Source organism: Pseudonaja textilis, chromosome 2, assembly GCF_049901715.1.
Source record: "Pseudonaja textilis isolate UNSWEBS1 chromosome 2, rPseTex1.2, whole genome shotgun sequence".
Taxonomy (NCBI): Eukaryota; Metazoa; Chordata; class Lepidosauria; order Squamata; family Elapidae; genus Pseudonaja; species Pseudonaja textilis.
Window position 1 is genome coordinate 4,432,810 of NC_141991.1, and position 14,427 is coordinate 4,447,236.

At 43.3% G+C, this 14,427-nt stretch overlaps 1 protein-coding gene across 2 annotated transcripts; it reads left to right on the top strand.

Annotated features, from left to right (window-relative positions):
* Window positions 1-468: 468 nt before the first annotated feature.
* On the top strand, window positions 469-13,759 carry LOC113450391 (uncharacterized). 2 transcript variants are annotated; one of them, XM_087927878.1, is made up of 8 exons: window positions 506-576; window positions 3,305-3,408; window positions 4,537-5,043; window positions 6,259-6,373; window positions 6,465-6,547; window positions 7,900-8,026; window positions 10,319-11,962; window positions 13,170-13,759. In XM_087927878.1, the coding sequence occupies exons 3-8, from the start codon at window positions 4,648-4,650 to the stop codon at window positions 13,196-13,198; spliced, it is 2,394 nt and encodes a 797-aa protein (XP_087784004.1). In that variant the 5' UTR covers window positions 506-576; window positions 3,305-3,408; window positions 4,537-4,647; the 3' UTR covers window positions 13,199-13,759. The 2 variants fall into 2 exon arrangements, with proteins under 2 accessions (XP_087784003.1, XP_087784004.1); XM_087927877.1 differs by lacking the exon at window positions 3,305-3,408 and having other exon boundaries at window positions 469-576.
* Window positions 13,760-14,427: the final 668 nt, after the last annotated feature.

Here is a 14,427-nt window from a genome sequence, read left to right on the forward strand (position 1 = left end):
AGTAAATCAACCAATGGAACAGAAGTTGCAGGAGCTTCATCTCTGGTGGCTTTCAAAGAAGAGACTGGACTGCCATCTGTCAGAAATGGCTTAGGCTCTCCTGCTTGAGCGGGGATGGGGGAGGAGGTGGGGGTTGGACTAGATGACCTACAACAGGGGTGTCCAACCTTGGCAACTTTAAGACTTGTGGACTTCAACTCCCAGAATTCCTCAGCCAGCTTTGCTCAGCCAGCCAGCTTTGCTGACTGAGGAATTCTGGGAGTTGAAGTCCACAAGTCTTAAAGTTGCCAAGGTTGGACACCCCTGACCTACAAGATCCCTCCCAACTCTGTTAATCTGTTATTAAGAAGCGTGGAAGCTGCCAGGCTGAGGTTAAGAAGCCCTGACGCAAAGCATCCGCCAGGGGGCTCCCTCCGCACGTGGAAGCGGCTTCAGAAGGCCAACTGAGCAGACGCTGACCGTTTCTCTGGCCTCTCTAGGACTCCACCCTCTCTCGCTGTAACCCTTTTGAGTGCAGAAGGCAAAGAAGTGCTGGCGTCTTTGGCAGGGAGGGAGATCCAGACGGGATCCTGTCCGGTGAGTGGGAGCTTTTCTTGGGGGAAGGAAGACACACACATATACACAAACACACCTGAGTTGGGGGAAGGAGGGTGTTCCCCCCCCTAAAAAAACTTTGCTGTTGGTTGCAAAGTCGTGTCTGATCCATCACGATCCCATGGACAACGTTCCTCCAGACTTTTCTGTCCTCTACCATCTTCTGGGGTCCATTTAAATTCACACTGACTGCTTCAGTGACTCCATCCAGAAGAGACTGGGCAGCCATCGGTTAAAAAATGGTATTGGTTGGGTGGGTTGGACTAGATGACCTCCAAGGTCCCTTCCAACACCGTTAATCTGTATCTGTATAACCTCATTCTCTGCCCTCCCCTCTTTCTATTCCCCTCAATCTTTCCCAGCGTTAGGCTCTTCTCCGGTGAATCCTTCCTTCTCCTTAGGTGTCCAGAGTATTTGAGTTTCATCTTTTCTTGTGTGTCCAATCACACTTGGCCAATAAAAGAATTATACTCAATTCTGCTCAGGATCTGGCCTTCTAAAGAGCAGTCAGGGTGGATTTCCTCTAGGTCTGATCACCTTGCGGTCCCAAGGACTCGCAGGAGTCTTCTCCAGCACCGTAGTTCTGTTGGAAGAAATATCCTTTCGGGTTCGCTTCCAAGCGGGGAAGAAAGACACTGGAAACATGGTGACTGCTTGGAAAGGTGGCTTATTGAAGAACAGGATGGGTTCCTGAGCAGAAAAATAGGGAAGAGATGCTGAAGAGTCCCTTGGTTTTATGCCCCTCCCTTGGGATTTGAATTTGAGCTTGCATTCTGATTGGTTGTCAGACTCCCATGGGGCCATGCAGGGGCAACTTTGTAGGCTGTCCTGAGTCCCAGGCTTGGTTGACCCTTACTGGATGATGATGCAATGACAGGGCCTTGGGCAATTCCTATTATAGCTCTACCTGGAGTAGATCTTTGTTATGTAAAATAGATGGGGGGGAGCGTAAGTTTCTGCCTCTTCGAGCTTCTATTTATCTTTTTAGGAGAAATATTCTGCCTTTTTAGTATATCCTAAAATATTTCATTTTCCTTAGGAGAGGGGTGGGTTTTAACTTCCAGCAGTTCAAAGGCCTCAATTCTTTGGCGCTCAGCCTTTCTTATGGTCCAATTTTCACAGCCATACATTTCAACTAGGAAAACCATAGCCTTGACTATACGCACTTTTGTTGGCAGGGTGAAGCCTCTGCTTTTGAGTATGCTGTCCAGCTTTGCCATAACTTTCCTCCCCAGGAGCAAGCGTCTTTTAATTTCTCGGCTGTGGTCCCCATCTGCGATGATCTTGGAGCCCAGGAAAATAAAAGCTGTCACTCCCCCTATTTCTTCCCCATCTACCGTGTTTCTCATAAAATAAGGCCGGGTCTTATATTTTTTGGAGCCCCGAAAAAACGGCTAGTCCGTCTTTTCGGGGGTGACTTAATTCCCCCCCTTGCATCCTCATCTAGAGCGCCCGGCGGGCAGCCTCGCCACCAGCCGCTCCTAACGGGTGACCATGGCGAAGCGCTACTCCCACCAAACACCTTTGCTGCAGACCCAAGACCTTTGGCACCCGCCGCTGTTGCTTTCCCTTCTGCCCATTCCGCCGCCATGTTTGGAGCTGCCGCTTCCGTGTTTGGAGTGCCACCGCCATTTGGAGCACCGCCATCATGTTTGGAGCTGCCACTTCCGCGTTTGGAGCTGCTGCCGTGTTTGGAGTGGCGGCGGCGCTCCAAATGGCGGCGGTGCTCCAAACAGCGGCAGTGCTCCAAACAGCGGTGGGGTTCCAAACGCGGAAGCGGCAGCTCCAAACGTGGCGGCAGCTCCAAATGCGGAAGCAGCAACTCCAAACAGCCAAAAGTGGAAGTGGCAGCTCCAAACGGCAGCGGTGCTTCAAACAGCAGTGGTGCTCCAACCATGGAAGTGGCAGCTCCAAACATGGCGGCGGCATGGGCAGAAGGGAAATCAACAGTGGCGGGCGCTGAGGGTCTTGGGTCTGCCGCAAAGGTGCTTGGCAGGAGTAGGGAGCTCTCTGCGCTCTGCCATGATCGCCCATTAGGAGCAGCCGGTGGCAAGGAATTGCTGCCCGCGGGGCGCTCCTAACGGGAAGTCCCCCCGACCTTCCCCCCCATTTTGCATGTTTTAAAATAGGCCTAAATTTGGGGGGAGGGGCTTAATTTGATTTTATGCCTAGAAAACATGCTGGGTCTTCCTATTGGGGGAGGTCGTATTGTTGGAGAAACACGGTATTTGTCAGGAATTGAGAGAGCCGGATGCCATGATCTTAGCTTGCTTAATGTTGAGTTTGTTTCAAGCCAACTTTTGCACTCTCCTTCTTCACCCGCATCAAGAGGCGCTTTAGTTCCTCTTCACTTTCTGCCATTAGAGTGGTATCATCTGCATATCTGAGGTTGTGGATATTTCTCCCAGCAATCTTCATTCCAACTTGTGATTCATTTAGCCCTGCCTTTCTCGTAATGTGCTCTGCATATAAATTAAATAGGCAGGGTGATAGTATACAGCAGAGGTCTCCAAACTTGGCAACTTTTAAGACTTGTGGACTTCAACTCCCAGAATTCCTCTGAATTTCTCAGAGTTGAAGTCCACAAGTCTTAAAAGTTGCCAAGTTTGGGGACCCCTAGAATACAGCCTTGCTGGAGTCCTTTCCCAATTTGGAACCGATCAATGGTTCCGTGTCCAGTTCTCACTGTTGCTTCTTGACCTGCATATAGGTTTCTCAAGAGACAAATAAGAGATGTTTTAACTTCCCAGAGGCTGATGGGAGGAGCTGCTGGCTGTGAGTGGAAGACACTGAGAGAAAATACAAAGGAGAAAGGTAGAGTGAAACTGCCTCCATTGCATTTTAACTTCCCAGGGGCTGGTGGGAGGATAACTATATCATATAACTATAAACCAAAACTAGCAATAATACTATCCAACAAAATGAAATTAAATGGTGAAAAAAGTAAGGTTCTATATTTAGGCAAGAAAAATCAAACGCACAGGTACAATGTATGTGAGTACCTTGCTCAATAGTAGTAACTGTGAGAGGGATCTCAGAGTCCTAGTGGACAATCACTTAAATATGAACCAGCAGTGTGCAGCAGCTGCCAAAGAGGCCAACTCAATTCTAGGCTGCATAAATAGAAGGACAGAGTCAAGGTCACGTGTTTAAGTGTTAATACCACTTTATAATGTCTTGGTAAGGCCACACTTGGAATATTGCATCCAGTTTTGGTTGCCACGATGTAAAAAAAAGATGTCGAGACTCTAGAAAGAGTGTAGAGAAGAGCAACAAAGATGATTAGGGAACATACGAAGAACAGTTGCAGGAACTGGATATGTCTAGTTTGATGAAAAGAAGGAGTAAGGGAGACATGATAGCAGTGTTCTGATATCTCAGGGGCTGCCCCAAAGAAGAGGGAGTCAAGCTATACTCCAAAGCACCTGAGAAGGCAGGACAAGAAGCAACGGGTGGAAATTAACCAAGGAGCGAAGCAACTTAGAACTAAGGAGAAATTTCCTGACAGAACAATTAATCAGTGGAACAACTTGACTCCAGAAGTTGTGAATGCTCCAACACTGGAAGTTTTTAAGAAGATGCTGGATAACCATTTGTCTGAAGTGGTGTAGGGTTTCCTGCCTAAGCAAGGGGGTTGGACTAGAAGATCTCCAAGGTCCCTTCCAACTCTGTTATTCTATTCTAACATGTTTTCTTTCCATCCTTCCTTCCTTCCTTCCTTCCTTCCTTCCTTCCTTCCTTCCCTCCCTCCCTCCCTCCCTCCCTCCCTCCCTCCCTCCCTCCCTCTCTTTTCATTATATGGTTCTATTCATGTAATGGGTCAGGATTGTTTTTTAAAATATAGTTGTCCCCCACAATAATAATATTGTTACTGTTGTTTAGATATTTATATTAGAAATTAATCACACTTGGCCAATAAAGAATTCTATTCTATTCTAATAGCCGTATGAAGGAATAAATGAGAGATAATAATAATTGAAGGACAACCGGCGTCTGAGAAGCAAAGACAGCCGAACACAGAAGTTTGGTGCGTTGTTGGAAAAGAGAGAAGAAATGGAGATACAGTACCCAGAAGACAAGGGACCTGGGAAAGGGAAATGTATGGAAAACTGGGGAGGAACCAGGAAGAAGATCCTAAAGGAGAAAGCCATCAGTTCAGAAGTCCAGCGCAGGCTCTTCAGGAGCATCCAGTACCAAGAGTCTAAGGGTCCCCGAGAAATTTGCACCCGCCTCCACCATCTTTGCCACCAGTGGCTACAGCCAGAGAGACACACGAAGGCTCAGATGCTGGATTTGGTGATCCTGGAACAGCTCCTGGCCCTCTTACCCCCTGAGATGGAGAGTTGGGTGCGGGAGTGTGAAGTAGAGACCACGTCCCAGGCGGTGGCCCTGGCCGAAGGCTTCCTCCTGAGCCAAGTGGAAGGAGAGAAGGAGCAGGTCGAGTGGCCGGTGAGACAACATTGTTTTGGAAAATTCTACATGAATTTTAATATTATAAACAATGTTTCGGTTTTATGCAGTTGATATTAGACGGGTATATTTCAGAAATGGTATTCAGCAGGTTCTGAACAGTTCTGGAGAACCGGTAGCGGAAATTTTGAGTAGTTTGGAGAACTGGCAAATACCGCCTCTGACTGGCCCCGCCCCCATCTATTCTCTGCCTCCCAAGTCCCAGCTGATTGGCTGGGTCTTCTTTTGTTGCCCTGCACAGGAGAACAGAACTGGAAAGCAGGTTAGTGGGGTAGGGAAGGAATGGGATTTTGTAGTATCCTTCCCCTGCCATGCCCACCAAGCCATGCCACACCCACAGAACCGGTAGTAAAAAAAATTTGAATCCCATCACTGCTATATTTATATGTTGCTTGTTCTTCTGTAGTTGAATGATTGTTTGGTTACCTTCTCGTAGCCCAAGGGTGTCAAACTCAAGGCCTGGGGGCCAGAGATGTGGCTAGAGACTCATGATTTGAATGAGGGTGGTTGTTGGAGCCCTGACATCGAGTTTGACACCCCTGTCCTAGCCATAGGCATCCTCGAAGTTACGAGTGGCAATAGCACTTAGGTTTATATACCGTTTCATAGTGCTTTACAGCAGTGGCCCCCCAACCTTTTTTGAACCAGGGACCGGTTTCATGATTATTTATTCTTCCACGGACCGGTACCTGAGTAACACGAGATTCCACCGCCATCGGGACGGCTCTTCATTCGAAGCTGCCCCCCCTCTTCGACGAAACTAAGGCGTGAGCACCCAAACGTCGCTTTCCAACTGAAAACCCGGAAGCACTTTCCAACCGAAAACCCGGAAGCGCTGTCGAAACAAGATGGCGGCACCCAAGCTTTGCGGCCCGGTAAAAAATGATCCACGGACCGGTAACGGTCCGGGGACCGGTGGTTGGGGACCCCTGCTTTACAGCCTTCTCTAAGCGGCTCACAGAATCTTCATATTGCCTCCAACAATCTGGGTCTTCATTTTACTCGGAAGGATGGGAAACTGAGTCAAACTTGAGATGGTCAGGATCGAACTCTTGGCAGCGGGCAGAGTCAATGGGTAGTACTGCAATTTAACCATTGTATCACCACGGCTCATAGTACGGTAGAGAAGAGAATCCAACTGTTCCAGTGTGTTGTTCCCGTCATTCCTTTCCTTTGCTCCTCCTGGTACTTCAGGTCCCAGGGGTAATGACGGAGCATCATGAGGAAGGCAGAAATTCAACACGTCCTTCCGAGCGGCCGCGTTTCCGAGGGGTCTCTCGGGATGTTCCAAATCAGGACACTTCAAGAGGTAAAAGAAGTGAGATTGTTTGTGGTATCTCTCCATGTCTTATTAATGAGGCTTCTAAAAATTCTTCTATCGCTTTTTTTCTCTCTCCCAGGGAGTATCGTATTGTCATTGTCGTTTGTAGGAATGTCTCCTTTTTCGGGTGGACCCCAAAGAGCAGCTGAAACTCCAGCTCAAGTAAGAGGAGAAACGTAAGAGGTGTTTTTCAGGATACTGGAGCTCAGGATGGAGAAATTTGGGTTCAAATCACGGATCAGCCTACCTCTGCAGTTTCAGCACCAAGAGATTCCTATGGAATTTGGCTGCCTGTCATCTGCATCTTGATGGTGTACATAAAACCCTTGATGAGTTCTGAGTTCTCCCAGCATTTGAACGTGGCAGGATTGATTTCTCGGAGAACCTCAAAGTCTCAAATTAACCTCAAAGTTGACTGGATGAAATGTTGGAGAAGACCCCCCGCCCAAAAAAAACCCCACCCTCTTTATTTTGTAAACACCAGAAAAAATAGCCCTTTTCTGGAATTTGTGAAGTACGGAAGAGAACTAAGATCACGTGAAGTGTTAATGCCTCGGTAAGACCACACTTGGAATATTGCGTGCAGTTGTGGTCGCCACGATGTAAAAAAGATGTTGAGGCTAGAAAAAGTGCAGAGAAGAACAACGAAGATGATTAAGGGACGGGAGGCTAAAACACATAAAGAATGATTGCCGGAATTGGGTATGTCTAGTTTGATGAAAAGAAGGACTAGGGGAGACATGATAGCAGCCTTCTGATAGCTCAGGGGCTGCCACAAAGAACAGGGAGTCAAGCTATTCTCCAAAAGCACCAAAAGGCAGGACGAGAAGCAATGGGTGGAAACTAAACAAGGAGAGAAACAACCTACCAGTAGAACTAAGGAGAATTTTCCTGCCAGTTAGAACAATCAGCGGAACAAATTGCCTCCAGAAGTTATGAATGCTCCAACGCAGGAAATGTCAACTCATAAAATATTTCTATGGTCTTTTTAGAGTAACCAACAGAAAAGGAGGGGGAAGCAGTGCAGCAGCTTGCAAAGCCGAAACTGCATTCCATAAATGTTTTCAACGATAATAACTAGGTGACTGAAGTTTTTGCGGCACAAAATTCTAACTGGAGAGCATGGTTGATGACTTTTAGCTATGGATGTGTCCCATTGGAGAATACGAATTTTCGATACACCCAGGGGGTGGGGGAAAAACCAGGGTCAAGGGTGACAGTGAATGATGTGACCCAGAGTTGGCTACACCCAGGCAGTGCCGGACATGTTAACTCCCAATAAATCCTTTGGAAGTTTTGGAAGTTTGGCTCGAGACTCATGATTTAAATGGAGGGTAACTGCCGGAATCCTGACAGCTCTTAAGAAAAAAATGGACAACCATTTGTCTGAAATGGTATGGGGTTTCCTGCCTGAGCAGGGAGTTGGACTAGAAGACCTCTAAGGTCCCTTCCAACTCTATTATTTTGTATATGCAAATTCTACGTAAATAGGGAAACTATTTTTATTTTTTCAGGATCTTCAGTCCTTGGAGGACCTGGATGTGCATTTCTCCAAGGAAGAGTGGTCTCAGCTGGATCCCAACCAGAAAGCCCTTCATGGAGAAGTCATGCTGGAAATCTCAAGAAACGTGGCCTTTTTGAGTAAGCCCTGAGCTCTGCATTCAGAAGTGGGGAGGGAATGCAGATTTTACAGTATTTTTCCCCTGCCATGCCCACCAAGCAACGCCCACCAAGCACCGCCCACAGAACCGATAGTAAAATTTTTTGAATCCCACCACTCGTCTGTTACTGACAAAACTAAAAAGAAAGTAAAGAATTAACCAAGGAAAATAATCTGGAATATCAGACAAGATATAGTCACACAATATATCTTAAGAAATAGCTACTAACACCGTACCTTTGTTGGAGCTGGAGAAATTCTGATTTCTGCCCCACCACACTAACCTGCTTTCCAGCTCTGATCTCCTGCGCAGGGCAATAAAAGAAGACCCAGCTAATCAGCTGGGATTTGGGAGGCAGATAATAAATGGAGGCGGGGCCAATTAGAGGTGGTATTTGCCAGTTCTCTGAACTACTCAAAATTTCCACTACCGATTCTCCAGAACTGGTCAGAACCTGCTGAATACCACCCCTGCAACAGACTCTCATCCTATCTTTAGAACTCAGTGATATTAGTCTGACATCAATTCTCCTTAACCACTCCTTTTCATAGGCAGAGACACCTATTTGTCTAATGAAGTGCTGGTGCTTTGCCAACTGGTCTGTTTTATTCATACCCCTTTTTTCTTTGAATAGAATAGAATTCTTTATTGGCCAAGTGTGATTGGACACACAAGGAATTTGTCTTTGGTGCATTTGGTCTCAGTGTACATAAAATAAAAGATACATTCATTAAGAGTCAAGAATCATAAGGTACCACATTTAATAATAGTTATAGGGTACAATAAGCAATCAAATCATACTAGGAAACAGTCAATATAACTCATAAGGATACAAGCGACAAAGTTACAGTCATACAGTCACAAGTGGGAGGGGATGGGTGATAAGGAGCGACGAGAAGATTAATAGTAATAGTAATGCAGACTTTGTAAATAGTTGGACAGTGCTGAGGGAATTATTTGTTTATCAGAGTGATGGCGTTCAGGGAAAAACTGTCCTTGTGTCTAGTTGTTCTGGTGTGCAGTGCTCTATAGTGTCGTTTTGAGGGCAGTTTATGTCCAGGATGTGAGGGGTCTGTAAATATTTTCAGAGCCCTCTTTTTGACTCGTGCAGTATACAGGTCGTCAATTGAAGGCAGGTTGGTAGTAATTGTTTTTTCTGCAGTCCTAATTATCCTCTGAAGTCTGTGTCTGTCCTGTTGGGTTGCAGAACCAAACCAGACAGTTTAAGAGGTGCAGATGATAGACTCAATAATTCCTCTGTAGAACTTGATCAGCAGCTCCTTGGGCACCTTGAGCTTTTTGAGTTGGCATAGAAAGAACATTCTTTGTTGTGCTTTTTTGATGAAGTTTTTAATGTTAGGTGTTTGGTGTCCATTTTAAGTCAAGATATGATAGAACCTAGAAATTTGAAGGTCTCTACCGTTGATACTGTGTTGTCCAGTATTGTAAGAGGTGGTAGTATGGGAGGGTTTCTCCTAAAATCTATCACCATTTCTATGGTTTTGAGTGTGTTCAGTTCCAGATTGTTCCGATTACACCCCGAGGCTTGATCTTTTAGTCTATAATTGTAGATTTTGGCATTCTGCAGCAAGGTTTCTCTGTGCAAAGATGTAATTTTAAGCTAATCAATCAACTAATGTAATTCTTTTTCTAACAACCATGTGGCTGTCCCAAAAGGAGGAAGAATAGCAAATGGTAAATAAGATAAATAGGAACTAATAAAATACAGTGTGGAAAATTAAAGAAGCATTTATTACGTTCGAATCATGTAATTGGCACTGCTAAAATAACGTTTGTTTCCTATTTTTCACACCACTTAACTCCTCCAGTGATTTGATAAGAATCTATATAGAGAAAGAAATTAAGGCAACAGGTTTCTCCTGCTCAGAATGCAGAAAATATTCCTTTCTAGTCCATGATATTTTAGATATATGAATTTGATCATATGAAGCTTTAGATTTTTTGGTCATATGAAGTTTTAGATCAGGGGTGTTCAAACTTGGCAACTTTAAGACTTGTGGACTTTAAATAAAAAACTCTTTGAGAAAAAAAACTTGTGGACTTCAATTCCCAGAATCCCTCTTCCAGTCATGATAGCTCAGGAATTCTGGGAGTTGAAGTCCACAAGTCTTAAACTTGCCAAGTTTGAAGATCCTTACTTTAGATCAGTAGAACAGCTTTTAAAAATACTATTGTCTTGAACATTCATAATTGCTTCCTATATTTTCTTGATTAATTTCACACCATTTTCATTTTCTTTTTTTCTCTCAAGGTGTTAATGGACAGGAGAATGAAAATGACAAGGAACCATGCCAAACCATCAGTCAGAAGATTCAAGGGCAACAAAACCATGTGGGAGAAAGCTTCATTTTTCAGGATCTTCAAGTTCAAGACTTTCTTGTTCAACGGGATAACAAAGGACAAAGGGAGAAAAACGTTGAGATATTCCAGGACATATCTGATTTCAGCAAAGATTATAGAGTTCACATTAGAAGACAGCAGTGTGTATATCAGAAGGACGAATCTTCTTATACTCAGACTTTCACTCCTCCATGTGAAAGAATCAAACTGGGAGAGAAACCATATAAAGGTTCGGAATATGGAAAAACCGTCAGCAAAGAGACATCTCTCATATGCCATAAGAGAGTCCTCTTGAAGAAGAAACCATATAAATGCAAGTATTGTGGGAAGAACTTAAGTGAGAATAAATCCCTCATTGTACATGAAAGGATCCATACAGGAGAGAAGCCGTATAAATGCAAGGACTGCGGAAAAGGCTTCCGTGAAAATAAGTCCCTTACTATTCATACAAGAATTCACACAGGGGAGAAGCCATACGAGTGCTTGGAGTGCGGCAAGAACTTCAGAAGCAGCAGCCACCTCCTTTCTCATAAGAAATTCCACACGGTGGAGAAGCCATATAAATGCAAAGAGTGTGGAAAAAGCTACCACAGAAGCACGCCTCTTATTATTCATGAAAGGATCCATACAGGGGAGAAGCCATACAAATGCAAACACTGTGGTAAGAACTTCCGTGAGAACAAGTTGCTTACTGTTCATGAAAGGATCCATACAGGGGAGAGGCCATATAAATGCAAGGACTGTGGAAAAAGCTTCCGCGAAAATAAATCTCTTACCGTTCATAAAAGAACCCACACGGGGGAGAAGCCATACAAGTGCACAGAGTGTGGAAAAGGTTTCCATGAAAAAAGGTGTCTTGCTATTCATAAAAGAATTCACACAGGGGAAAAGCCGTACAAATGCCTGGAGTGTGGAAAGAGTTTCCGTCACAATGGAACTCTTACTTCCCACATCAGGATCCACTTGGGAGAGAAACCCTATAAATGCACGGAGTGTGGCAAGGACTTCAGAAGTAGGAACCAACTCATTTCTCACAACAAAGTCCACACAGGGGAGAAGCCGTATAAATGCAAAGAGTGTGGAAAGAGATTCAGTGGAAATACGTCTCTTGTTATTCATGAAAGGATCCATAGAGGGGAGAAACCATATATATGTAAGGACTGTGGAAAGAGCTTCCGTGAAAATAAATATCTTGTTATTCATAGACGAACCCACACAGGGGAGAAATCTTATCAATGCATGGAGTGTGGAAGTAGTTTTTGGAGTAGTACTTCCCTTTCTTCCCATAAAAAAATTCACACAGGGGAAAAACCATACAAGTGCATGGAGTGTGGAAAGAGTTTCCTTAAAAATAGTTGTCTTACCGTTCATAAAATAATTCATACAGGAGAAACACCATATGAGTGTTTGGAGTGTGGAAAGAATTTCCGTTATAGAGGATCTCTTAAGTCCCATAAAAGAATCCACACAGGAGAGAAGCTATTTGAATGTACTGATTGTGGAAAGAGCTTCCAGAGGAAAAGTCACCTGACCTCCCATTTAAGAATCCACTCAGGTAAATACCCATGTAAATGTCATATTGATTTGATTTGAGATATGCTATATTTCTTATGCAGAATTGGAAAAACCACTTTATAACAGAGGTGTCAAACTCACATCGTCACATTATCATGTGATGTATTGTGACTTTTTCCCCTTCACTAAAATGGGGTGGGCGTGGCCAGGGAGGGACGCATCTGTCCCACGGGCTACGAGTTTGACACCCCTGCTCTGTAAATTCTGCCTCTTTACATCTGATCCTAACTAAGGCTAGATAGGAATATTCACAGCATTTAGCAAGGAAAGCAGTATAAACTGGACTGTTATAGTTTGAAATAAGTGACTTTTGAAGGTTCTGTCGTTTAAGGCCCCAATATTGTTTCAGGTTAATAGGATAAATTTTTGGGGGGAGAATCAGGCGCTTAAGACTTCCACTTTTGTTTCAAAATCCAAAGTATGCATGTTTGTAAGCATGTCAAAGTCTTATACCATGCCAGTTTATGAATGGTTTGTTCAGGCTTATATATTATTCGACTTTTACTTCTGTTGCCCCCAATTAGCTAGCTGCTTCACATGTTAGCTGTGGAATGAATGTGTTTAGACAAATATTAGGGAGCAGACATGGTATTCAGATGATTCTGACCAGTTCTGGAGAACTGGTAGCAGAAATTTTGAGTACTTCAGAGAACCAGCAGATACCACCTCTGACTGGAGATTTTACAGTATCCTTCCCCTGCCACATCCACCAAGCCGGTAGTAAAAAAAATTTGAATCTCACCACTGTTAGGGAGGTGTATTTTACTGAGTCATTGAAAGGACCTGTATCCCCCAATGCCAATACACTTCTACAAGATATTTAGCAAAATTGCTTGCAATGTAGGAAATGTGTAGATTTAAATTCAACATATTTCCAGTCCCATTCTGTGTTGCGATGTTTCCTTTCTTTATCTAATCCTATTAGGATTCTCTTTTATCTTTCACTCTTTTTATGTGCAGGGGAAAGAAAACACTCATCTATTTTTATAAAAAAAATGGAAATGGCTCAGGAAAGATATAAAGTTTTTGTGTGAGGTAATAAGCGAATGCAAATGTAATTTAAGTTTCATTCGAATTGTAATGAATGAAAAAGAGGGAAGAGGAAATTGGTGATACTGAGTTGCAAAGGGGAACTTAGAAAGTTGGTGCCTTGAATTTCTCATGACCTTCTTTCTTTTTGTCCTAAGTATGGGATACAGAAAAAAAGGAGAATTAAAGTCCAGCATGCTGATGTCACAAACAATCAAGGATGAACTGAGGAAAGAGACATTTGGAAATATTGTTCGGTGACTAAAGCAAGTGAGAAAACTTCAAGAATGCGAGCAAGAAATCCTATACTTCTGAATCTGCCATAATCCAGGTTGTTGTGACCAAACAGGATCAAAAGAGAATCAAAAAGAGTTTTTTTGGTGCCTTGTGTGGAAATAGATACAAAAATAAATCAGATTTATGACAGTGCTATAAAATTGAGACTAGGGACAATCAATGTTGATACAGAAAGCATTGGAGATTTTTCAATTAAAGGAGTCATTTTATTTTGTCAAAGAATCCACGCTGGAAAGAAACAATATGAATATATATATGTGAAAAGAGCTTCAAAGAAAGAGTGTCTCTTCAAAAAAGGAACCACAGTGGCAGGAGGTCCTTAAAAATTTGTAGAAAAGAAAAAGCCTCTCCAAGGAATGGGGCAAAATATTGCTTTTCGACAGTGTGACGTATCAAAACATAATCTGAATTTTAAGTTTGTATCATTAATATTAAATGGACGTGATATGATTATTTTCTTGTGATGTATTGCAGGGGTTCCCGACTCCCAACCCTTGGTCCATTGACTAGCATCGGTCTGTAGCATGCCAGAAACCAGGCTGTGCAAACAAGCAAAGTCCCATCCGTATGAAACAACGCTCCCTCCATTCTGCAGAAAAATCTGTTTCCTCTGAACTGGTCTCTGTTGCCCAAAAGATTGGTGTATCATTTGTCAGGCATACTGGAAATTGCAGATGAGGCTTTTGAAGATTTTGCAGACTCATATTTCAATTGCGTACTGGCTTGTAGCAATTTTCTCAAAAAACACTCAAGCAACTGTTCCTGGTAAAAGTAAAGACAAATGTATGGTTATTATAACCTGTAAACACCTCTATTAGGCCTGGTATTAAAATGTTTATTAAGGGCTTGGTACAATTATTTATCAGATTTGGCAATAACACAAATATGAACAAGATTGAAATGTTTTAAAGATATACACAAAATTAAGACTTTCTAATAGATTAAAAAATCACGGGAAGATAATTCCACAACTATACAAAATAATAAAAAAGTGTTATCTTTTTAAATGGAGGGGTTTTCCCCTCTTTCTCCATTTTTTTTCTGGTTCAAACCATAAATAAATCTTTTTTCCCTTTTCATCCTCACATGCCAATGAGTCTCTTCAAATAGGTCTGGATT